Here is a 24,622-nt window from a genome sequence, read left to right on the forward strand (position 1 = left end):
TTTGGTTCAGACATTAATGTTAATCTCTGGATTAATTATAATAACTTTGATGCTCCTCTGAAATTGTTTCATCTTGCGCCATCGTCGGCACCATTTTGTGTTCAGTGTTATTTATTAAACGTTAGCGTGTTAGCACGCTAAGATGTGGAACGTGGTAGACATTATACTGCGTCTACAATCTCACAGAGCTGCTAGCGTGGCTGCAGACTCTGTCTTGTGTTTAATCAATCAAGTTTTCTTTAACTAATCAAATGCAATTCAAAGTGCCTTACAAACAATTGACAATATGAAAACAAGACGAAAATGGAATGAAGAGACTAATGCACACCAAACAAAGTAAAGAACAAATGAGTAAATATATAAAATACAACACGCAATAAATTGATCATGTTAAAATGGTAAAACAGTCAAATTGGAGCGAAATAAAATGAGAACTGTGTGTATAAATATAAAAACACATAAGACACTGTATATAAGCAGATCTAATTATAACAAATAATTATAATAAAAATAAACGTATAAAATAAGTATTTGGCTTTTATTCTATTCATTAGTGGTCCAGTGTTAGCTTCACGTCTCTGTGTGTGTGTGTGTGTGTGTGTGTGTGTGTGTGTGTGTGCAGGTTATGGCGGCCTGGCTCTGGCCATCGAAGGTCCCAGTAAGGTGGACATCCAGACGGATGACGTTGAGGACGGGACGTGTAGAGTCACCTACTGTCCCACTGAACCAGGAAACTACATCGTCTCAATCCGCTTTGCAGAGGAACACGTACCGGGTAAAAAAGAAATGATACAATTATTGTAGATTCTTTCTCTAGAAAACAAGTTATTGATTCAAAGTCACTTCGAGGTAAAATCATATTGGTGGTATTTGAAGTGCAGGTTTTTTCCAGAAAACCGTATTTATAGGATTAAAACTAATGTTGCTGTTCTGTGTGACATTTTAATGAAGACCCTTCAGAGTCGGATCATCTGCTAAAAATAAAAGCAAGTTGGGCTGTTGGTAAAACTAAATTATCAAAACGAACAGATATCGCATCCAGCAGTTAAACTTAAAAGTAAACAAAATATTTGACACTTTTGGAGTTTCCACATTCTGGAGTAGGTTTTTAATGAACCATAATGGGATACGTCTTTTCAGAGGATAATTTAAGGTGTGCGTGTGTTCATCAACAGGAAGTCCGTTCACAGTGCGGGTGACGGGAGAGGGTCGTATCCGGGAGAGCATCACCCGACGACAGAAGGCGGCGTCTGTTTCCAGCGTGGGGAGTGTGTGTGACCTCAGTCTGAAGATACCAGGTACAGCACACACACACACACACACACACACACACTTTCTAACCTGGCTAATCTTGAAGCTAACACTTGGACCGCTGTGGCTTTGGTCTCATCCATCACCTGTAAACGTCTCGGACGTTAACAGCAGTGAGTGTTTGGTTGTTCCGTCAATTAAAAAACCCTTCAGGTTAAAGTGAGCGGGTCCTGAACTCGTTAAGCCTCGATGTGTCACGGACCTTCTGACATCTGAAGACGACGTTCGGACTGAAAACATCCTGCGTCATCAGAGCTGCTCCTCCTTTGTTTCTCAAACTGTTTCCTCTCTGAAGCTCTGACATTTCTGTGGTTTCTCTTCGTTTCTCACTGCTGTTCTGTATCGACTGTAATCTGTCAGCTTTGTCTTTTGTCCTTTCTTGATCTCTTTTCTTTCTTTCCCTCTTTTTCCATCCTTCCCTTTGTCTCAATCTGCCTCCTTCTGTCTTTTACTTCTCTATTTTTACACTTCTGCCTTTTATCTGTATTGTTCTCCTTCTATCTCATTGTTCTTCTTTTTCTGTCCTTTTTTTGTCTGTCTTCTTGTTTCTTTCTTTTCTTTTGTCATAATCCACTTTCTTTTCTTCCATCCTGTCTCCCTCTTTTCCTCCTCAGCATCTCCTTATCTTCTCCTCTGCCTTCTATCCCTCTCTCTTCCTTCTCTACTTGTGTCCTCCTTTTTCATCCTCTTCTCCCTCCAGTGAGCTGGTTCCTCCTCGCCTTGTCTCGGCAGCTCCTTTCTCACACCTCCTTCCGCTCCTACTGCTCCCTCCGGTGGTCTGGCAGATCCAGCAGTTGCAGGATTCGTTGCTCTGCGGTTGCCCGGGATCGGAGCCTCTCCCCTGGGCACGTGCGCCTCATCTCCGGCCTCTCCGGTGTGGTGCTGGCGGGGGGGGACGAGGGCAGCGAGGGGTGTTTGGGTCGTTGATTCCCGCTGCTCGGCGGGCGGTGCCAGGGTGGAGGGTGCGTTGTAGCCCGAGGAAAAAATAAATAAAGAAAGCTGGCTTGGCAGCACAAGGTTTGCAACATGACATGCTTTATTAAGTTGCGGCTGCTCCTTTTTTCTCTCCTCGTCGTCTCCTTCTTTCTCATCACTACCACCCCAAATTTTAGCCTAAACATATATATGAACACACAGAAAGGTATCAAAACTGTCGGCCTGTCTTTTGCAGCAATCGACATGCAGGACGTCACTGCCGAGGTCACGGCCCCCTCCGGCGCCCGTCAGCCTGCGGAGCTGGTCGCAGCGGGTAACGACACCTACTGCGTGCGCTTCGTGCCCACGGAGATGGGCGTGCACAGCGTGAGTGTGAGGTATAGGGGTGTGCACGTGCCGGGCAGCCCCTTCCAGTTTACTGTGGGGCCCCTGGGAGAGGGCGGCGCCGCCAAGGTGAGAGCGGGAGGTCCGGGACTGGAGGGAGCACAGGCAGGAGAGCCAGGTACACGCGCACACACACACACACACACACACACACACCCATCCTGGTAGAGTAATGTTTGCTAAAAACTGTGTCTGGGTGTTTTAGGTAGTTAATGAGCTATTTAAAAATTGTTGTTTTTAAAGATTTATATTTAAAATCTTAGACTTACTGACTCGGTGGACAGTTTTAAACATCAACTCAAAACGCATATTTTTCATATTGCCTGTATGTATGCATTGCTCTGTCCTACATCTTGTATTATCTGCTTTAATAATATAATTTTTTCACTACATTTAGGATGACAAACCAAATGTAGAGACGGGCTGACCCGATCTGTAAGAAAAAGCTCTGTGTTGTGGATTTGGATTTTTCTTCAGCTTTCCGTCTCTCTCTCTTCAGCTGAGTTCAGTATCTGGACGAGGGAGGCCGGCGCCGGCGGTCTGTCCATCGCTGTGGAGGGACCCAGCAGGGCGGAGATCTTCTTCGACGACCGCAAAGACGGCTCCTGCGGCGTCTCTTACATCGCTCAGGACCCCGGTAGAGAAAACACAGACACACAGAGTTCGCCCTGATGATTGTTCATCGATGACGCTGTCTCCTCCTCCTCTCCAGGTGACTACGAGGTTTCGGTGAAGTTCAACGACCAGCACATCCCCGACAGCCCTTACCTCGTTCCTGTTGTTGCTCCAGCGAACGACGCCCGCCGCCTCACTGTTACCGGTCTTCAGGTGAGGCACGAGGAGACACCTCCACACCCAGCCGGGCCCTGCCTTGCTAAAGGGCTCTGGGGCACAGTTGCATAAAAATGAGCAAAGATCGATTTTACTCCAGTGCGGAGAAGATGATCGGGGTGTGATGGTTCGACTGGTTTGGTTTATTGACATTGGGCGCAAACTTATGGCGAGCTTAAACCCAATACTGTCCTGAAATCCACTTGAAGGATCAGAACTGACTCAACACAGTTAATCAGTGAGCTGTAATATGAATTAATGAGTCCAAACATGTTTTCAGAACAAAAAGAAACTTCTGGAACTCAATACTTTTTAACTGAGTTTGTCATTTTAATATAAACATTAGGATATTTGACATCAGGCTAAGCGTCGCCCTTAAATAGCCCACATCAGTCGAACCCTTGCATTCGTACAGATAATCAGGTAAAAGTATTTACATTTTCTTTATGCAACTGGCCTCATGGATGTGACCACAGCCAGGCAAACACACTGACTCTGTGTGAAGTTCACGCTTTGGTCTGAGAGAGGCTCCAAAGGAAACCGTGAAGGGAAAGGATTCGTCCTTCGTCCTTTTATGGACACATTCTTAAGGATGAACTAAGGCTCTGTCCAACAGCTATTTTCATTATTGACGAATTATGTAATTTATTATATAATATGTCAGCAAACTGTAAAACAAAAATACATAAAAGCGATGTCTTAAATTGTTGAACTAACCAAAAACCCTCAAAGAAATTCAATTTACAATCCTGTAGAAAATAAAAAAGCTGGAACTGAAGATTAATCGATGTTTTTGTTTGATAAATAAACAATTAACTGATTATTTTAGTTTTTAAGAATCGTTTTAGTCGACTAATAATTGAATGGGGTAATTGTTTTTAATCTACAATGAACCCTTTCCATTTGGACAACATATTTGTTCCATTAATATTTATGAAATCATTTATTATTTCGATACTTTTCATTAGGGCTGCATGATATCAGGAAAATATGTGATAATGTTGTTGAATATCATTAACGATATTTTAAATGGATATTAAAGTGTACTTCTGCTGCTTTCAGTATACTGTTAAAATTCAACAAACTGGTTGTGGGATTATGAATAAAATGAACATTGAACTGACTACAAAAAGCACCAATAATAAAAAACAAAAGTGATGATCGTGACAGTTTAAAGTGCAGTGTTACGGCAGCACAAGTCTTATTAACCTCACTCTATGCGCGTGGATTCTGACCAATCAGACGATGGCCAAACAGCGAGGGCTCCGTCTGATTGGAGAGAGTTGACGGCATGGTGCGTATCAGATAAAATGGCTCCTACAGACAACATGTAATTTAATAAGACGATTTCATCCACAAACATTGGTATTAAATTTGGTCAGGAACTCTTCCCTCTCTGGACCGCTTTGCCTGGCTCTGGTCATCCCTCCTCTGTCTGGTGTGGAACTGCTGGTGTTTCTCTTGTGTTTCATTTAAAGGCTTTTTAACAGCAGCATCACCTTCATCAGCATCATCATCACCGTCACCGTCGTCGGCTCCTGGGTTGCCTAGTTCCAGCAGACCGAGGCGTGCCACAACAGACCTCCTGCTGACTGTCGTTAGTTTCTTGTCTGTAGACGAACCTCTTCTCTGTTCAGTCTGCAGCGCTCTGGTGTGATGGTTAGATCTGAGTCTTATCGCACAGTCGCCAGAGTCAGTAGTGCTGTCTTAAAGGTGCAGTGTGAAGGATTTAGAGCCATCTAGTGGGGAGGTTGCAGATTGCAGCCAATTTACTTACTTTTTGAAATAAACCTTTTATGTGAAATATTTATTTATTGAACATTTATTTTTCACATACAATTTACTTCAGCAATCCAGACTCCTTTTCATGTTTTTTACACTTAGTCAGTAGTCGGATATCTAAGTAAATGATGGAAATGCAGAGAAGAGAAAACAATAACACAATAATGAAAATGCTATATATGTTCACAGTAATAACATAACAAACACAAAAAGCACTGAGTTGACCTGGAGTTTAAACCCTTTTAAAGACTGTAGTGTCGATGTGTTTAACTCTGTCTGCCTCTGTCTGCTGAAGCTGCACCAACAGGAGCTCAGGTGAGAAGAGAAGACGGTAAATAAGAAACCTGGAGAGGATGAGAGCACAGAAAACTGTTTAGTTCACTCTCCTCCTTAAAAGTGTGATTGTGTTTTGAAGTGTTACCTCATCATCTAAACTGTCCGTTCCCTGCACACTGACTGACTGACTGAGTGAGTGTGTGTGTGTGTGTGTGTGTGTGTGTGTGTGTGTGTGACCTCGTTAGGAGTCTGGTCTGAAGGTGAATCACCCAGCATCCTTTGCAGTGCGTCTGAACGGAGCGCAGGGCAAGATGGAAGCCAAAGTCCACAGCCCCTCTGGAGCTCTGGAGGAGTGTGTCGTCACGGAGCTGGAACAAGGTGTGTGTGTGTGTTTTTTAAACTGTTTTCAAGGCGACTTCACCAGATATCTGGACTTCAGGTAACCAAATCCTCCGTCTTGTCCCCCAGACAAGTACGCTATCCGGTTCATCCCCAGAGAGAACGGTGTCCACACCATCGACGTGAAGTTCAACGGCTCTCACATCCCAGGAAGTCCTTTCCAGGTCCGAGTCGGAGAACCAGGACAGACTGGAGAGCCCGGTCTGGTCTCGGCCTATGGAGCTGGACTGGAGAGAGGCACGACAGGTGGGTTACCCGTCTGTCCGTTAATACATAACAAAATAAGAATATTCTTATTAAAGACCAAATAATTAATTGAAATTTACCAAAAGGACCACAACACCATGACAACCACTGCTATTTTTTTTTTTTTTTAAATCTATCTTGCAGGTAGCCAGTCAGAGTTCACCATTAACAACACTAAGGCGGGCCCCGGGGCCTTGGCCGTGACCATCGAGGGGCCGTCCAAGGTAAAGATGGACTGCAAGGAGGTCCCAGAGGGCTACAAGGTGCTGTACACCCCCATGGCGCCTGGAAACTACCTGATCAGCATCAAATACGGAGGACCGCACCACATCAGTGGCAGTCCCTTCAAGGCCAAAGTCACAGGTGAAGTGGTGGACGTCACTCTGCTGCACTTCGCTGCACTGTGCCACCTTAAACTACAAACCAGCTGTTAGTGATGGATGTAGAATCTCTGTTTAGTCGTTTGCTGCACTGTTCTTTCTGTGGATAACTAGAATGAAATGTTTTTACAAGTTCCAATTCAGTAGTTTACAGCAGAAATGTATCTTAATATGTGTAACATATTGAAGTTACTGTGAAGAACTTGTAACTGGTTATGAATCGGTCTAATTTTAATAATCAAGGAGCGCACTAACTAAAGCAGGAGCATACGAGGCAGCCTTCAATGTTCTTGTTGACTCAGCGAACTTTTGCTCTCCTGCTCTGAAAAACTTTGACCACAATAAGATTTACTAAAAATGATCACATCTGATTGATTTCCCTCTCTCAGGTCCCCGGCTGGTGAATGTAACCAACGCCAGCGAGACGTCGACCCTGACGGTGGATCCGGCGTTGAGGGCGTCCAGCAGCAGCTTCACCCAGAGTGCCATGCCCTGGCCGACCGACTCTGACGCCAGCAAGGTGTCGAGCCGAGGTCTCGGCCTCAGCAAGGCCTTCGTGGGCCAGAGAGGCAACTTCTCAGTCGACTGCAGCAAGGCCGGTAAGGAAGACTCCACCCACTCGGCAGCAGTGAGAGATGCGGCGAACTGCTTAAAACCTCTTTAGCCCGAGCGGAGACCATTTGGGCTCAGAGCGAGACCGTTTAGAGTGGTACCGTGGTTCCGAATGGACTTTTTATTAAGAAATATCAAAAATGCTCCAGACATATTAAATATCGAATTAACGGGAAAAGTCCGCGCAACATCATCATACCAGCCATTGTAAACCCTGCAAACACAGTTACACATGAACTAATATCATATCTGGAAAATATCTAGAATATTTGCCATAATTTTGGCCAAAAATCGACGACATATGCTCACTCTATGGCTCTCTCATCACGGAGCAGGATCGCACATGGCGGATGAACACATGCAGGAGGGGCGTGATTCGACCCGGAGACGAGCAGCGTCGTCGAAATTACTCTTTCAAACCGTTCAAAAGTTATGGGTATACATGCCAACATCAGCGACAGGTCACGAGAAAAAAAAATTGGTAAAAAAAACTTACGTTTTGGCGATGAAAAACGGATTTATTCCAGCCGATTTCCGCACAGATCTGCCGGCCATGTTGTGCTGCGTGTTTGTGACTGGTATCAATGCGCTGGCAGAATGAATGACAAAATGGCACCCGATTCTGTGAGGTGGACCAATCCATGTAGAGGGGTGTTCGCCCAGCATTTTGCGATTTTTAGTCAGTAAACAGACAGGGAGATTCTCAAACACCCCCGCATGGCTCCCGTTGGACTATCCCGCGTCTAAAAAGGTGTTTCATGAATAAATCGGCCAAGCACAGGCCATACCAGGGTCACATACACATTATGAGCCATTTATGAATGACAGATATGACATATCATAACTGCTCAAAATTATTCCAAATGGTGTCAAACTGCTTTATTAGGATTATTGAACACTCTTAGTGATAAGAAAAGTGAATATATAGTTAATATGTAGTTATATAGTATATAAAATGAGTATACAGCAATGCAACAGCTGGTTCCGAAAATCAAAGTTTTGATTTTTATGACCATTTATGCTGGCCTGCTTCACTCAATCGAAGTAAAATATGTTGTGGGGACATGTAAAACGTGTTGTTCTATGACTGTGGCGTGGTTTTAGGCCAAGCCAGGCATTATTTAAAAAAAAAAAAAATGTTCAATACAAGTGCTTTTTTTCAGGCGAACCTGGAACTTTTTCAATTTGAGCTGTGCCATAAGTCACATCAGTTATTAACTAGTAACATATACACAATATTTACACAATTTAACACATCTCACAAGTGTTACCAGTATTCTAGCATAAAAATTATTAAAATAGACCTTGTAGTTAGAGCTGAGGACTCTTGAGTATGGGGATGTAATTTTTGAGCAGAGGCCTAAAAATAGGGCTAGGGCTATAGAGGTTAAGAAATAAGATATTGAATATCTTGTTTTGATAAATATTACCTTTTTCTTTAAATCATAAAAGTGTTTCAAAAGGACATCATCATAATATTTAACAACATTGATGTTCGGATACTTCACCTGTCATCTTTTGATCCTCCTCCCAGGTAAGAACATGCTCCTGGTGGGTGTCCTCGGTCCTCTGACCCCCTGCGAGGAGGTCCTGATCAAACACTTGGGCAACCTGCAGTACAACGTTAGCTACATGCTGAAGGAGCGGGGCAACTACATCCTGGTGGTCAAGTGGGGCGAAGACCACATCCCAGGCTCCCCCTTCAACGTCAGCGTCCCGTGATGCACCAGGAAACCCGCCGCCAAATCCTCCTGAACCATTTTGCATTCCCGTTTGAGTGGACATTAGTTGCATTGCAAATTACTGTCCAATGAACAAGGTGCTTAATAAAGTTGTGTACATTTTGCTTTCAGATGTCTCAATCAGCCAAACTGCCCCCTTTAAAAAATAGAAACAAAACACTCATTTAAAACACTAATTAAAAAGAATTAAATGGAGACTCTGTCCTCTGTTAGTTGGACATATTTTCTGCAGGGAATCAGGGAGATAAAATGATAAAATTCTGGCATAAAACTGGAGCTGTAAAGAAAATGATCTGACTGGGAAAGAAAGATCTCGTCTGTTTGTTGAGACATTTTGCACTTGACGATAGTTTTTATACTTGATTGGTAAATTAGAGATTGCTCGTCGTGAGAATGTCCCGACGTAACAGCTCGGTGTCTCTGCACGTCCAAACTGGATTTGGAAAAGGTTTGGACCGAGACAAACTTTGAAGGGTTGAGGAGGCTCAATGACCAGCTTCTGAATCCTTCTGGAATCTTCCACTTGTCTCTGCTCAGCCAGTTGCCTTTTCACAACAAAATGATGAAGCGCTGTGAACGAAACAAACGACTTAACATCTCAATTACAAAGCTGGAAGTCTCTCTGTTTCGGTAACGATGGCTCTTTAACGTGCGGACGGACTGCACTCAAACTGTACGCGACTACTGATGATTATTGATTTCTTAGCTCCCAGAATCCCACGAGTACAGAATGTCGCCACAACTAATCAGTGACTGCTAAAAGCTGCTTCTTCACGCTACTGTTTCCTGCACTGTACAACTGACTACTTAAGTATGTGCTGTAGTTTTGGGTTCGGCGCTGTTCTCAGCTGTACTTTGCACATGACTAGATCTGATGTAACTTTGTAGAGCTGGAAAATGAGGTCAGATATTTTTTTTATTTGTGTGAATCCTGTAAGAATCTGTCTTCATATCTCACCTGGATGTTGTTGCCTAATCACTGCTACTTTTGATACTTAAAGGATGAGAGGATGTTTGTATGGGGGATAAATAACTTCTCATTTTGTATTAAGGAATGGGTGTTTTAATATGAAACTAAACCCTGAGACGATGTACATTTGACAATTAAAATCAACTGGAATTAAGGACATTGACTTTGGTCTTCTGGATTTCTTTCAGTTACTGAAATCTTGCGCTACACATTTAACTTTAGTAAGGACCTCCATTAGAATGAATCACTTTCTTTAAAGAAAAAGAAAGTGAGTACAAAACAAGTACATGAAAACATATACGACCCAAGAAATTATACAAAGTAAGATGGGGACAAAAGCAAACGGGAGAATCGGTGAGAAATGGAGGTCCGGTGATCCGGTTAATGGGTGAGTGACGGGTGTCTTGGGTAGTAATATGGGACACATTTCAATCTACACACAAATACTGTAATACACAAATACTTCATATTACTATGTTATGACTTGATGTTCAAAACTTTGGCTTTTTCATGACATACAATACTATGTCTTAGTTTACCTTTTATAATATATGACATACTGACTTTTTTATGATGTATTTTACTATGATTTTTTTTCACTTTCTTATGACATGCTCTTCCTTTTTCCATTAGTTTTTCACGATATGCTATACTATGACTTGTTAATGACACTTCACTTTAAACTTCATATTTATATGGCATCCTATACTCTGACTTTTTGATGACATTTTTATTTTATAAGGACTTAATACAATTTTGATGGCACTTTTATGGGTTAGGGTTGATAAATAAAATGGTAATTCAATAGCAAAATGTTTTTATGGCGTCCATATGGCTTTATGATTTTTCATGCCATTCATTACTATGACATCATGGCACACTATACAGTCCCTGACAAAAGTCTTGTCGCTTGGGTAGAAGTTGACCTTAAGTGCCCCTCAAATATATTTGTAATCAATTTTTTTTTACAAGAAATGGCTAATTTCAATCCTAACAGCTTTTGAAATAATGTTTTGGTGCCAAACGAAACTGCTGAAAAGCATTCTAACGTTCACAGCTTGGTAAAGCCCACTGAGTCAGTTTTTGCAAAGACAAAAGTCTTGTCACCTTGTCATATGATGCACCCAATCCTAGATTACAGCCTCACCTGTGATCAATAATTGATCAATCAATTAGTGGGTGTGTATAAAAAGAACCCCAGCACACCAGACCTTCACATCAACTGCAACTTGACCTCTGACAACATGCCTAAGATTCACCCTGAGACCAAAGTGTTGATTATCAAGAGGCTGAAGACCAGATCCACTGCTGAGGTGGCTGACACCTTCAATGTGTCTCAGCGTCAAGTACAAAGAATAAGAAAAAGATTTGAAGAGACTGGAGATGTTTTTGACAAGCCCAGGTCCGGCAGACCCCGCAAGACAACTGCTCGGGAGGACCGTTTGTTGGCTCGAAAATCCAAGGCCAGCCCCTTTTCCACTGCAGCAGAGCTCCACCAGGCCTGGTCACCTCAAGTCCCCGTGTCAACCAGGACAGTTTGTAGAACTCTGTCTCAAAATGGCCTCCATGGTCGAATCAGTGCCCAGAAACCAGCACTAAACAAAAGGCAATTAAAAAAACGTGTGGCATTTGCCAAGGCCCACAGCCTGCTAAAAGGATGGACGCTGGAAAAGTGGCAGAAGGTGGATTTCTCAGATGAATCTTCGGTTGAATTACATCACAGCCGCCGCAAATATTGCAGGAGACCTACTGGAGCCCGCATGGATCCGAGATTCACCCAGAAAACAGTTGTTTGGTGGCGGAAAAATCATGGTCTGGGGTTACATCCAGTATGGGGGTGTGCGAGAGATTTGCAGGGTGGAAGGCAATATCAATAGCCTAAAATATCAAGAATTATTAGCTACCTCTTACATTCCCAACCATAAAACGGGTCAAATTTTGCAGCAGGATGGTGCTCCATCGCATACTTCCATCTCTACATCAAAGTTCCTCAAGGCGAAGAAGATCAAGGTGCTCCAGGACTGGCCAGCCCAGTCACCAGACATGAACATCATTGAGCATGTCTGGGGTAGAATGAAAGAGGACGCATGGAAGACGAAACCAAAGAATCTTGATGAACTCTGGGAGGCATGCGAGACTGCTTTCTTTGCTATTCCTGATGACTTCATCAGTAAATTGTATGAATCATTGTCGAACCGCATGGATGCAGTCCTTCAAGCTCATGGAAGTCATACAAGATATTAAATATGGATCTCACAGCACCACTACTTAATTCACTGATGTTATGCAACATATTTTTGTATTTGAAATAAATTATTTGTTCAATTTTCACATTACACTCTGTAGGCGACAAAACTTTTGTCTTGCCAAAATCTGACCTTTCTGTGTTCATTAAATGATCAATCTTTCTTCAGTGAAGCAAATTTATTTTAGTATATTAAACATAATTTGGGACGGTTTCAGCTTTCATATGAGCTATTTCTAAAACCAATGGATTAATTAAAAGTCAGGTTTCTACAAAATGGATAAGTGACAAGACTTTTGTCAGGGACTATACTCTGACTTTTAAATATTTTCTTGAGGCATATACTATTACTTTTTAATGACATTTTATTGGAATACTACGACTTTTCAGTGACATGCCATGCTATACAAGACATACAATTCTATATTTCCTTCTGATATACAGTGGGTACGGAAAGTATTCAGACCCCTTTAAATTTTTCACTCTGTTTCATTGCAGCCATTTGCTAAAATCAAAAAAGTTCATTTTATTTCTCATTAATGTACACTCAGCACCCCATCTTGACAGAAAAAAACAGAAATGTAGAAATTTTTGCAAATTTATTAAAAAAGAAAAACTGAAATATCACATGGTCATAAGTATTCAGACCCTTTGCTCAGTATTGAGTAGAAGCACCCTTTTGAGCTAGTACAGCCATGAGTCTTCTTGGGAATGATGCAACAAGTTTTTCACACCTGGATTTGGGGATCCTCTGCCATTCTTCCTTGCAGATCCTCTCCAGTTCCATCAGGTTGGATGGTGAACGTTGGTGAACAGCCATTTTCAGGTCTCTCCAGAGATGCTCAATTGGGTTTAGGTCAGGGCTCTGGCTGGGCCAGTCAAGAATGGTCGCAGAGTTGTTCCGAAGCCACTCCTTTGTTATTTTAGCTGTGTGCTTAGGGTCATTGTCTTGTTGGAAGGTGAACCTTCGGCCCAGTCTGAGGTCCAGAGCACTCTGGAAGAGGTTTTCTTCCAGGATATCTCTGTACTTGGCCGCATTCATCTTTCCTTCAATTGCAACCAGTCGTCCTGTCCCTGCAGCTGAAAAACACCCCCATAGCATGATGCTGCCACCACCATGTTTCACTGTTGGGATTGTATTGGGCTGGTGATGAGCAGTGCCTGGTTTTCTCCACACATACCGCTTAGAATTAACGCCAAAAAGTTCAATCTTGGTCTCATCAGACCAGAGAATCTTATTTCTCATAGTCTGGGAGTCCATGTGTTTTGTGGCAAACTCTATGCGGGCTTTCATATGTATTGCACTGAGGAGAGGCTTCTGTCGGGCCACTCTGCCATAAAGCCCCGACTGGTGGAGGGCTGCAGTGATAGTTGACTTTGTGGAACTTTCTCCCATCTCCCTACTGCATCTCTGGAGCTCAGCCACAGTGATCTTTGGGTTCTTCTTTACCTCTCTCACCAAGGCTCTTCTTCCACGATTGCTCAGTTTGGCTGGACGGCCAGGTATAGGAAGAGTTCTGGTCGTCCCAAACTTCTTCCATTTAAGGATTATGGAAGCCACTGTGCTCTTAGGAACCTTGAGTGTTGCAGAAATTCTTTTGTAACCTTGGCCAGATCTGTGCCTTGCCACAATTCTGTCTCTGAGCTCCTTGGGCAGTTCCTTCGACCTCATGATTCTCATTTGCTCTGACATGCACTGTGAGCTGTAAGGTCTTATATAGATAGGTGTGTGCCTTTCCTAATCAAGTCCAATCAGTTTAATTAAACACAGCTGGACTCCAATGAAGGAGTAGAACCATCTCAAGGAGGATCAGAAGAAATGGACAGCATGTGAGTTAAATATGAGTGTCACAGCAAAGGGTCTGAATACTTATGACCATGTGATATTTCAGTTTCTCTTTTTTAATAAATTTGCAAAAATTTCTACATTTATTTTTTTCTGTCAAGATGGGGTGCTGAGTGTACATTAATGAGAAATAAAATGAACTTTTTTGATTTTAGCAAATGGCTGCAATGAAACAAAGAGTGAAAAATTTAAAGGGGTCTGAATACTTTCCGTACCCACTGTATACGATGACATTTTCATGACACTCTTGACATATTGTCCTATGACTTTTATGACTTATGGTCTTTTTTTAACAACACACGGACAGAGCCAGGCTAGTCATTTCAGCTAACCAACACCGTCTGCATCTTTGATATTAACCGCACACACAGGAGTGGTCTCAAACTTCTCATCCATCTCGCCGGCAGGAAGTGAATAAGCTTATTCTACAAATAAATGTAGCACTTTTAGATGTAAAATCATAGGAAGCCATGGTTGTTCTGGGTCTGTTCATTTCTTACTTTTATTTGCAGTTAAAACAGAAGGTCGACAAACAAAATAGAAAGTTACAGAAACAGCAGAAATATGATGAAAGTGAGATGAAACAAACGGATCTCAGTTTCCAATGGAGTCGCGCTGTAGCCACACTTAGCAGACGTGAAGACGTTTACACGTGGTTCACAAACCTTCCTGGCATGAAACTGGAACTGAAAGGTTCCATTCGAGGTGAAAACAAATGCAGAGCAATAGACGGAGGACGTAGACAGGCACTTCGGGCACGATAGAGATTGCCGAGCTACAGCAGGACCACCAAAGTGATTTTACTTGTTTCACAAAAATAAGATTAAACAGAAAACATTTGATCACAGAATGAGACGGTATTTTGTACGTGACGACCCGTTTGAGGATACTTCTACTTGGTTCACATGTTTGTCATTCGAGAAGTAAAGTGACCAAACTGATCCTAAAGGTTGTAAACAGAAATAACTCCCGAGTGGAGGGACACAGATGTGTCTCCGTCTGAAACGAGGACAGAAGGTGAGAATGTGTTGTACCCAACAGGCTCTGGATTTGAGTTTGGCTTCGTTGTGACCAAAGCTCACTGAAAGGTTTGGAGGGCGAAGCTTCAAAACAGACATACGTTCACGTCAGCAGAGTCCACGATCACCTAGAATGGTCCTGAAGTGCATGAAAAGGAAATATGAAAAACTTTGGTGCCATTTATACTTTAGATTGTTTTGATACGAGTTGCTTAGTTTTTCAGACGAGTAGAGACGTCCTTCCGCCGAACTTCCCCGCCAACCGTATTACGCATCATTGTACTCATAAGCTCAAAGTTTATAGTTAGGAGATACCTCCAACATTTAGTAACTCACCCCAAAACAATCTAGACGGACAAATAGCACTACAGCTAAAAGGAATAATATGTCCCTAAGATTTTGGGGTGAACTGTCCCTTCAAACACAAATTTAACGTATATCTACTGTCTTCGCATAGTATTAATAATCCTAATATGACCAACTCTGCAATTATCCTGAGTTGCCAAGTCAAAAACATGGTCCTCTCTACCACGTGAGGTGAGCAACATGAGCAACAATCCACTGAGAAAGAAACATTCTCACACAAGAACTCATCGAAAACCAAACGTGGGATAAATAGTTGAACCACTGAGTGTAGAACAGCATGTTAAAAATGGTTGTTTACTTGTAATTCAAACGCAGAATAAACCTTCACAAGTTGGTCGGATGGTCCGATCGAGAAGCTTCAATATGGACTTTACATTCGAAACAACAGGAGTGCAGCTGCAACGACAAGTCAAAGAAGACAAAGAAACGGTAATCTGGAACTAATCCGTTAATTTATCCAGCAAAAACCTCCAGAAGTTTCCGATTCCAACTTCTTAAACGTAACTTTGATCTTTTTTGTGACACTAAAATTAATATCTTTGGGCTTCGGAAGATTTATTCAACTAGCAATGTGTTAAAAAAACATTTTGTGATGGAAGTGTTTTTGACATTTTAAAATAAAACAATTAGCCTGATTGCAGAGGGAATTTGGGTTGCTGAATATTATGACGATATATATATATATATATATATATATATATATATATATATACACATACACCATGATGGAAGGTATTCATCCAGATCACCCGGTCCTAACGGGCACCTAACCATTTGATTAATGGAAGCTTTCTAATGATGCTATTATCTTCATCAGCCAATGGAACTGGAACACGTGACCCGACGCCGTGTGATAACCGGTCTCTTAAGAGATGATCTTTGGTGTTGCACGTTAACGTCCCATCCATTGATGAAGACGAGCCCGGGTGTGGGGGAAGATCAGCAAAAGCCAGTAAGTGGACCTCGACGCTTAAGTTTCGGCGTCCAGCAGAAGCTCCACATGACCTCACTTTTACAAATGGTGTTTAATGGTAAAGGGTTGTCCTCAGTCAGTATTGTGATGCACGTCAAAGATCTCAGCTCTTACATAAATAACCATAAATACTCAGTGACACTAAAACCGGTAGAACTACAAACATTATCAAGGCTTCTTCCTCAGTTCTAATCAATCGGAGCTGCGTTTTCCAGAAGCGTCTCGAAACCAAGCTCGTGTTTGTTCCAGTGAGTAAACGGATCAAACACATGGTTGGCGTGAACGAAGCTTTTGGGAAACACAGGTCAGGCGGCTGAAACGCGTCACTGCTCTGCTGTTTTTTTTGTGTGTTTTCTTTTCCTCCCCGTCTGTACGCAGTGCAGGGACCGATCCTCACCGCCGCCTCCGCGAGTCCCGGACGCGTCATCACTTCTTATCCTGCGCATCCTGCAGCATCTTCAGGGCGGCCACGTTCTTTGGTTCCACTTTGAGGAGGCTGTTCAGGTCGTCCTCACAGCCTTTGATGTCCTGCAGGAAACGGCGACGAGAATTAAAAGAGTTAGAAACTAAACAAGTTTGAGGAGAGCGGTGACATTGAAGTAAACCTGCAGGCTGATCTGAGGATTGCAGGCGTTTCTCCCTGGTGGTTTTAAACCAGGTGAACAGAAGTTAGAGCGTCTTTAGCTTCTGTACTCAGACATATTTACCCCTGAAACGAAAAGTTTGAGCGGTGTGAAGAGGGATTTAAATCAAATCCGGACAATTAAAAAGTGGGCGGGCCTAGAATGTAGCGCGCTATGGAGAAACAGAGGACGGTGGCTCCACACATACACATCTCACTTATCAAAATATACTTAACGTAAGCTACCAAGAGTAAAAGTATATATATTCACTATGCAGAATGAACAATTTCTATCTTTACCACAACTCAAACCTCCAAAACAAATCGACAGTTGCAACTGTACGGAGCTGTGAGTGCCGAGCTAACGGTGTCCTCTCTGTGTGTGAGATGAGGAGAGAATGCCGGAGGGGAAACGGCAGCAATTATAAAGACGGGAAATGCTTTTATTTTGTCCACCGTACAGAAATCCTGCAGACAGACACGTCTGATTACTCTCGTGTGTGTGAATGAGGAAGTGACCCGCAGTGAGGAGGATTCCCGCTCTCACCTTGAGCTCCAGGTGAGCATGAGCCCTCCTGTAGAGCGCCTTGATGTTGCTGCTGTCCATGATCAGAGCCTCGTCACAGTCTCTGACGGCGTCTCGGTACTGCTGCACAGACAGGTAACACAGCGCCCTGATCGCACAGACACACACAGGAAATAGAGTCAAAACACCAGACGGCTTGTGTAAAGGATGTTCTAGGACAAAACCTACAAGTCTGAACAAACAACCCAAAGACACTGAACTCAATGCAAATCATTCAATACCTAAATGGCTCTCAGTAATGTTTCTATATGATTCTGTATAAATATTGTCCATGTGGATGAATGCCAGATCATTTTTTGTTTATTAAAGGGCTGCACCGAATACTTCAGTCATAATGTTGACATTTGAATTATGAATAAACATTTGAATGCTGCGCAGCTTCGCTCTCTTATTTTGCATGTAGAGTTGCAACCGTCGACTATTTTTAAGCACTTTGAGCTTTAAAAAGCGTTTCATCAATAAAGTTTATTATGAGCATTATAAGTGATCCAATGTTGCTCAAGTTTCAGTTCTGAAGAAATAAAGGATTCACTTTAGACTGACGACAAGAAATATTCCCAAAAACACCATAAAGTTACATTATAAACAGTTTCACCAGCATTGGTTAGGTTTAGGAATAGTTCCTGGTTTGGGTTAAAATAAGTTGTCTGTGGCAGAAAGCCATGAAGGCAAACTTTCACATGCGCACTCCTGAGACAAAGTCAGTTAAATCCTGTAATTCATCACATTCCTAAAAATGGTATTGGCATTGACAGATTCATGCATTAAATCTGATACATTTATGTAAATTATAATTGGCTCACAGGTGTAGGTTAAACTGTTTAAATACTATATGTCGTATCCGTACCTCATACGACCCCACTTAAAACATCCAAACTATCCTTTTAACCAGCGTTCTTCCCATTAAAGGGATCAAAATATGGAGGAATGAAGACGTGACCCACCGGTTGGTGTAGGTTGTGATCTCAGTGGGGTTGAATTTGATGCTCTGGCTGTACTTCTCTATGGCCTTCTTGTGCTCTCCTTTCTTCACCAGAGCATTGCCTTCTTCTTTCAGGGTTTGTCCTTTCTTCATGTCTTTATCACTGGGAGCTGACGGGGAGGATAGAAGAAGAAAGAGACGGAAAAGATGGATTTACATCTGAATCAACCTTAAATTTAATAACTTTAATAAATGCCTAGTTCGGTTTGTAATAGTTAAAATTACACGAGTAGAAAACAACAGTAAACAAACCCTCTTACCAGGTTTGTTGGTTTGTCTGGTGCCGTTCTGTTTGGGTGAAGGGTTCGGTTGTGCAGCGTTGGCTGTGGTTTTCTGGGCTAGTTTCTCTCTATCAGACAGAGAGATAGTGGGGATGGGAGGAAGCTTTTCCCTCCATGACGGACCGTCTGCCTCTGTGAGCGCCTTCGTCATCCTGAGACACAATAAAGAAAACATAGTGAGCCGAAACACCTTGTTTAGTACTTTAAATGTAGTGAAAGATAAATCCATCCATCGGCGGCATCAACATCGAGCTTCCAGAGCTTGAAAAAGTCTATAATCCTCATGAAATGTAAATAGTTTAATCCCAAACATTCTCTGTGCTTTCCCCGTCAGACACTAGAGTTTAAAGGATGATCTGTTTTTGAAATGCATATTTCTAGTCAGCTCGTGTTAACTCCAACAACAGGTCGATTATAAACAACCAGAACTACAGATCTGCTGGTGCACACACCTGGTTGTGATTACAGGTGGGTTGAGAATAGATTATACAATTGACCTCAATACATATCTCTGTATATTTGTTTAAATACACGTCACAGAGGTTAAGTCTTCTGCAGCTCAGGTACCTGTTGGTGCCGTCGTGAGCAGCTGCGATGTTGCAGTCGATCTGCAGAGCCGTCTTGTAGTCTACGTACGCCTGCCTGTAACGCTCCAGAGCTTCATAGGCAGCAGCACGACGAAGCAGGGACTTCACGTTGAACGGGAAAAACTCCAGAGACCTGAGAGAAAAGACGTACATTTCACGAGTTAAGACACTCATTCAGATCACCTGCATTGCGCGAGACGGCAGAGAAAGCCTCAACTCTACTTATAAAGAGTCAAAGCTGCAAGACACGATGCCTAAAAAACATCCGTACTAACACATGATTGATCATCACTTTATTAAATAAAATGGAGCTGAAGTGTGTGTATATGTTCGTCCATCTTTTTTCCATAGGTTTAACTTATCGAAGCGACATTAGAAGATAAAAGCCAAGTGACAAGAACAAAAACCCTGAAAGATTAAAATGTGGTATAACTAATACAAAAAACACAAAAACATTAAGACAACTGCACAGAATCAGACAACACAGTGTAATACAAACACTTACATGTTGCAGTCTTTCACACATTCGGCACAGTTGCCCTCTTTCAGGTAGCTCGCTGCACGGTTTGAGTGCAAAATGCCCAAATCCTCGGGGTTCCTCTTATCTTAAAAGAGAAATAAGACCGTTTAAAGAGGAGCATTCAGCCAAACATCCTTTACACATGAAGAGAAAGAAGAGCAAAGGCCAACTGACACAAAGGATAGTCATTATAATAACAGAGAGAGGTACTGACGTGGACACAACATTGATTTAAAGGGTCAGGACAGGAAGACCACTGCAGAGATCCTGAGACTCTGAGCCTAAAACTAGTACAAAATACAACAGTCTGCCAAACACTACATTTGTATTAGGCTCACTGCCAACGGGCTGTCTTGCTGTCGGACAGCTCTTTCTGATGAAAACCGAGCTGAAGGTGAAAGCTATCTATGCTCTCTTCAGAGCAACCAGACTCCACCAAGAATTCACAAGTTTCACTTTCAGTTCTCCGTCAGAAAACACCCTAAATATAGTGAACACTTAAACGGGTATTGACTTATTAAGGAGGGCATTTCTTTTAGGTGTCCGATATAAGTTTTGCTGCTGCCCACGTCCACAGCAGTACATAGATTAGTCTCTCCAAACCGGGGAAACAGTCATCTAACGTCAAAAAATACACCGGCTATGATTGAGTACCTCATAACATACCACAACCAAACTATCCCTTTAAATACAATGAGGTACAAGTACTTTACATATGAAACTTTATGCTTCTCGTCCTCTACATCTCAGAGGGAAATGTCGTACTTTTTTTTAATTTTTTTTTTTACTATATTTATTTGACAATATTAGTTACTAGCAACTTCATAATAAAAATATAAATAAACTAATAATAACTGATGACATATTATCAAGTAGTGTATCATTAAGTATTTAAAGTTCCACCTTTAACAGCTGCAATATTTAAGTGAAGAACACATTAATGCATAAAAAATAATAGTCGAACAACATGTATATTATTCTGCATAATGAGTTATTTTACTTGTATATTTTGAAGCCAGTACTTTTGTGCTTTTACTTAAGTAACATTTGGAAATTGGCTCAGCAAGGACCAGCCAGACATTTTTGTTCTGACAAAGATCAGGCTGGAATCCTAATCCCAATTTAAATAAATGTGTCATTTAAATCGGCATGCTGAAAGGACCCTTTTCCATTGATGTAATTTTTCATTTGCCTATTGTACATGTTGTACACCCTTCTTATTGTAAACAAACATTGTGTTTATACTCATATATTCAAGCAAACACTTACTGGACTTCTCCAGCTCTTTGATCGCCTGGCTGTAGAAATTGGTGGCGTCTCCATACTGGCCCGCCTTGAAACATTCATTTCCAACTTGTTTCAACTCCGTCCAGGACTTGGACCTTTGTTTCTGAGGCATCTCTGCTTCTTTACTGAAAGATGAAACACATCTCTGAACATCCAAACATTTAGCAGAGGAAACTTCATATATCTCCTCTAAACAGTCCAACAGTCTGGGTATTTGTAATCTATTGTTCAAAATATGTCCTTGTCCACTGTGGTATTGTTTAACTCAAGTGTCTCTACAACAATTACTCAATGACAGATGAAGAGATTTGTTCTGGCTGCCAGCAAAGAGGACGTGTGATCTTCTTCTAGGTCAAAGATTCATTCTCAATGGTGGAGAATTGTTGACCATGGCACCAAATCTCCTAATCTGATATCCTCCTTTCTTATCCATACACTGAACCAAACTGTGCAGGAATAATGTATTCTAGGAATGCGTCAGCTTGACTTTTTATCTCCTGGCTGGCACCGATTCCAATAAACTGAAATTACAATAAGTTTATACTATATTCCATCTGGATGTACCTGCTTGAATTGGCATGGTACGTAAACTGTTATGATACTAACAGACCCCTGATTCTTCAATTCATAACTTCAGCTGTGACAAATATCAAAATATGAAATGCAATGTGTGCTCTCAGATCTCCACACTGAACCCAAAACCTGCTCACTCAGTTTAGACTGCTCTGGGTTTAAACTGTTACTACCTGCATCTCAACGTTGTAAATGCAAGTCATTCCTTAAGATAAGAAATGGTTGTTGAGGAAAACCTGGATTCCTGAAGAAAGATATGCAGTTAACACAACACACCAGATAATTAGGTATACCTAGCTCACAGTTCAGGTGTTAATTTCACCTTTATTGTAATTTTTGAAGCCTGTAATTCGAAGCTAATGGTCCATTATATTGCATTGCGTTACTGAGAAGTACACCTAAATCACACACACTCTTTAATATAAATAAATCAACACCTCTCTGACGCAGTTTCAACACAACGGAATTAAATGACGACAGTTTACTGCAGGGCTGTCAGCCAGGAATGTTATACAATATAAAGACTTCAATAATAATTGTATATAATGCACAAACATATGACTAATTTACCAGCTGAGTCTTATTCAGCCCGGTTTACCGACATACAGTTTGTCTTTTTTGGTTTTAACTGGCGTCACCTCACAATTATCTCATTGCTACATTAGCTCGCTAGCTAAAAATTTGCTAATTCGATTAGTTTTCAGTTAGCTAAATTAGCTTAGCGAGCTAACCACTCTGTCACGGCTAAGCTAAGCTAGCTGTTAGCTTAATGTAAAGAAAGCTCTCGCACACTTCTTACCGGGGCTGCCGGGCAAAACGGTTCTGCGATGAGGCAACAAGGATGTTCGTCCTCCTCACGTCAGAAAACGACTTGGTCGAAACGGCTGAAACTGAAACGTTACCTGAAATTATTTGTACTCGTTGTTAATACTGACATTACTCTGCGTACTTTGTGGTTCAGGAACTTGCCGGCTAGCTGTAGCTTCGTACTTCTCAGTCAGTTTGATTGTTGAGGCTTCCGTACTTTACTGTATCCACTTCGCTTCCCCTTTACACGCTGCGTTCGAGTCCTTTGAAAATTGTAGGACTTTGGACAATCGTAGTGAGCCCTCTGGTGGCTATATTGGATGTAACATCAAATAAGATAAAATAAAATAATCCTTTAGTCCCGCACTGGGGAAATTCACAGGATTACAGAAGCATAGTGGAGTATATATATATATATATATATATATGACTCCCTGGAAGAAGAGAGCTTGTATCTCAATGAGACCTTCATGGCTAAATAAAGGATGAAAAAAATAATTATTTCCAAAGAAGTTAAAGTATTATTAAATGTACGTGTATTTTAATTTGTGGGGTGGAGTTTTCACATTATTCTCCATACCATCCTCCATATTTTAAATTCTGTACAGCGCGTTTAACAGATATTTATTTCTTCACTTTTTGTGTTGTAAATTTCTGTTTTTTTTAATTTAAGATTATACATTTGTTTACTTTTCTCTCACTGTTTATTTGGCACCAAAACATCAAATGAAATTGCCTGTATGTGATAACTTACCTGTCAAGTAATTTGTATTCATATAGCCCAATATCACTAATCACAAAACTGCCTAAGAGGGCTTTATAACCTGTACAGCATTGGACACTCTGTCCCTGGACCTTAATGATTCCAAAAAATACAGAAGTCATTATTAGGTTATTGGATTGTTCTCTCCCCCTCTGTTGGGCGCTATAGAGCCCAAACAACCAGACATAAGAACCTTTTCTTTCCACAGGCCGTCACAACAACAAACAGTTAAATCAGTCACATAGTGCCAATAAGCCTGTAATAATAAAAGATCCACTACCTACAGAATAATATTTACAGTTTAATATACACTCTGTTGTATTCTACATATCATCCAGCGTTGTTGACTATAAATCCTGCACACTCTATATATTATATAATTACATATATATATATTAAAATACCCAATATGTATTATTTTGCACTGTTTATATGTGTTTATGATTTACATAAACACTTAGCTTGCATGTTACACAGTATGTTGTTGCTTTGTACATATATACCTATTTTTATTTTTTTATTTTAATATATTTATCTTTGTTCAGCTTTTTTGTCCTTATGTATATGTTTTATCTTACTGTACATAGAGAGTAACTCAAAACTTGCGTCAAATTCTTTGTTTGTGTTCACATTCGGTACTTGGGCAAATTCTGTTCCTGAAAAGTAAAAGTGATAATAAAGGAAAACCACTCTTATATACGATACATACTTTGTGGTAAACTGATCTTAAAATGTGTGTGTAAAATCTGCAGGTGGAGTAGCTAATAATATACTTTGGTATTAATATTTTTGGTGTCAGCAATCAGCTATTTCATTAGGAGCAATGCTTTCCCAAACATCCATCTTTCCCACAGCTGTGAACGCAGCATCGGACTGAGAGCAGCAGGTGTTTGGTTTCTATTTCAGAGAAAAGGGAGTTTCTTCTGGTGTTTACAAGCAAATCTCGCTTTGTTTCAAATCGAAAGCAAAACTGCTGTTTCATCTGAATTAGTAATGAATTTATTTTGTGTAATTTCTTAGTGTCCTTTGTTAAATCTGGGGCAAATTCTGATTGCACTAACACTGCATTTCCTGTCTATTGCTATTGCCTAATGTGCTGCATCTACTTTAAGGTTATTTTATTCTTAATTGTGTTTTTAAATACTGCTATAAATCAAATAGTTGTATTTCATTGAAGTGCCATTACATGTGTTTCCTGAAATTCAACACACTGTATCTCCAACATGCCTGTAATGCATGGATGAATTACTGAATGGGCCTACCGGGCACAGCCCCAGGGGCCTAGCGTGTCAGTTA

General features: G+C 41.3%; 2 protein-coding genes across 3 annotated transcripts in view; one reads left to right on the plus strand and one right to left on the minus strand.

Annotated features, from left to right (window-relative positions):
• Nucleotides 1–10,032, plus strand: part of flnba (filamin B a) — a 61,057-nt gene extending 51,025 nt beyond the window's left edge. For both annotated transcript variants that reach the window (XM_031855781.1, XM_031855860.1), the window contains 10 exons: nucleotides 623–775; nucleotides 1,176–1,298; nucleotides 2,483–2,749; nucleotides 3,131–3,268; nucleotides 3,344–3,459; nucleotides 5,766–5,898; nucleotides 5,989–6,165; nucleotides 6,310–6,528; nucleotides 6,935–7,144; nucleotides 8,692–10,032. In XM_031855781.1, coding sequence (XP_031711641.1) covers nucleotides 623–775; nucleotides 1,176–1,298; nucleotides 2,483–2,749; nucleotides 3,131–3,268; nucleotides 3,344–3,459; nucleotides 5,766–5,898; nucleotides 5,989–6,165; nucleotides 6,310–6,528; nucleotides 6,935–7,144; nucleotides 8,692–8,879 — 1,724 coding nt within the window. In that variant the 3' untranslated portion in view covers nucleotides 8,880–10,032. The remainder of the gene's footprint in view (nucleotides 1–622; nucleotides 776–1,175; nucleotides 1,299–2,482; nucleotides 2,750–3,130; nucleotides 3,269–3,343; nucleotides 3,460–5,765; nucleotides 5,899–5,988; nucleotides 6,166–6,309; nucleotides 6,529–6,934; nucleotides 7,145–8,691) is intronic.
• Nucleotides 10,033–14,437: 4,405 nt separating this feature from the next.
• tomm34 (translocase of outer mitochondrial membrane 34) lies at nucleotides 14,438–22,777 on the minus strand. The gene is made up of 8 exons (XM_031855244.1): nucleotides 22,556–22,777; nucleotides 21,166–21,308; nucleotides 19,882–19,981; nucleotides 19,357–19,509; nucleotides 18,769–18,941; nucleotides 18,471–18,618; nucleotides 17,488–17,614; nucleotides 14,438–16,846 (listed from the first exon to the last, which is right to left on the minus strand). Exons 2-8 carry the CDS (start codon nucleotides 21,293–21,295, stop codon nucleotides 16,745–16,747), a joined length of 933 nt encoding a protein of 310 aa, XP_031711104.1. The 5' UTR covers nucleotides 21,296–21,308; nucleotides 22,556–22,777; the 3' UTR covers nucleotides 14,438–16,744.
• Nucleotides 22,778–24,622: the final 1,845 nt, after the last annotated feature.

This window comes from Anarrhichthys ocellatus, unplaced genomic scaffold (assembly GCF_004355925.1).
Source record: "Anarrhichthys ocellatus isolate YVR2014 unplaced genomic scaffold, GSC_Weel_1.0 scaffold1, whole genome shotgun sequence".
NCBI classification, from domain to species: Eukaryota; Metazoa; Chordata; class Actinopteri; order Perciformes; family Anarhichadidae; genus Anarrhichthys; species Anarrhichthys ocellatus.

What these genes read in the sequence shown, in the direction of transcription:
- tomm34 (XM_031855244.1), bottom strand. Translation starts at nt 21,295, where the DNA reads ATGCCTCAGAAACAAAGGTCCAAGTCCTGGACGGAGTTGAAACAAGTT. An exon ending in TGTGTGAAAGACTGCAACAT is followed by an intron (nt 19,510 to 19,881) that starts GTAAGTGTTTGT and finishes CTTTTCTCTCAG; the next exon opens with GTCTCTGGAGTTTTTCCCGT. An exon ending in ATCACAACCTACACCAACCG is followed by an intron (nt 17,615 to 18,470) that starts GTGGGTCACGTC and finishes CTGTGCGATCAG; the next exon opens with GGCGCTGTGTTACCTGTCTG.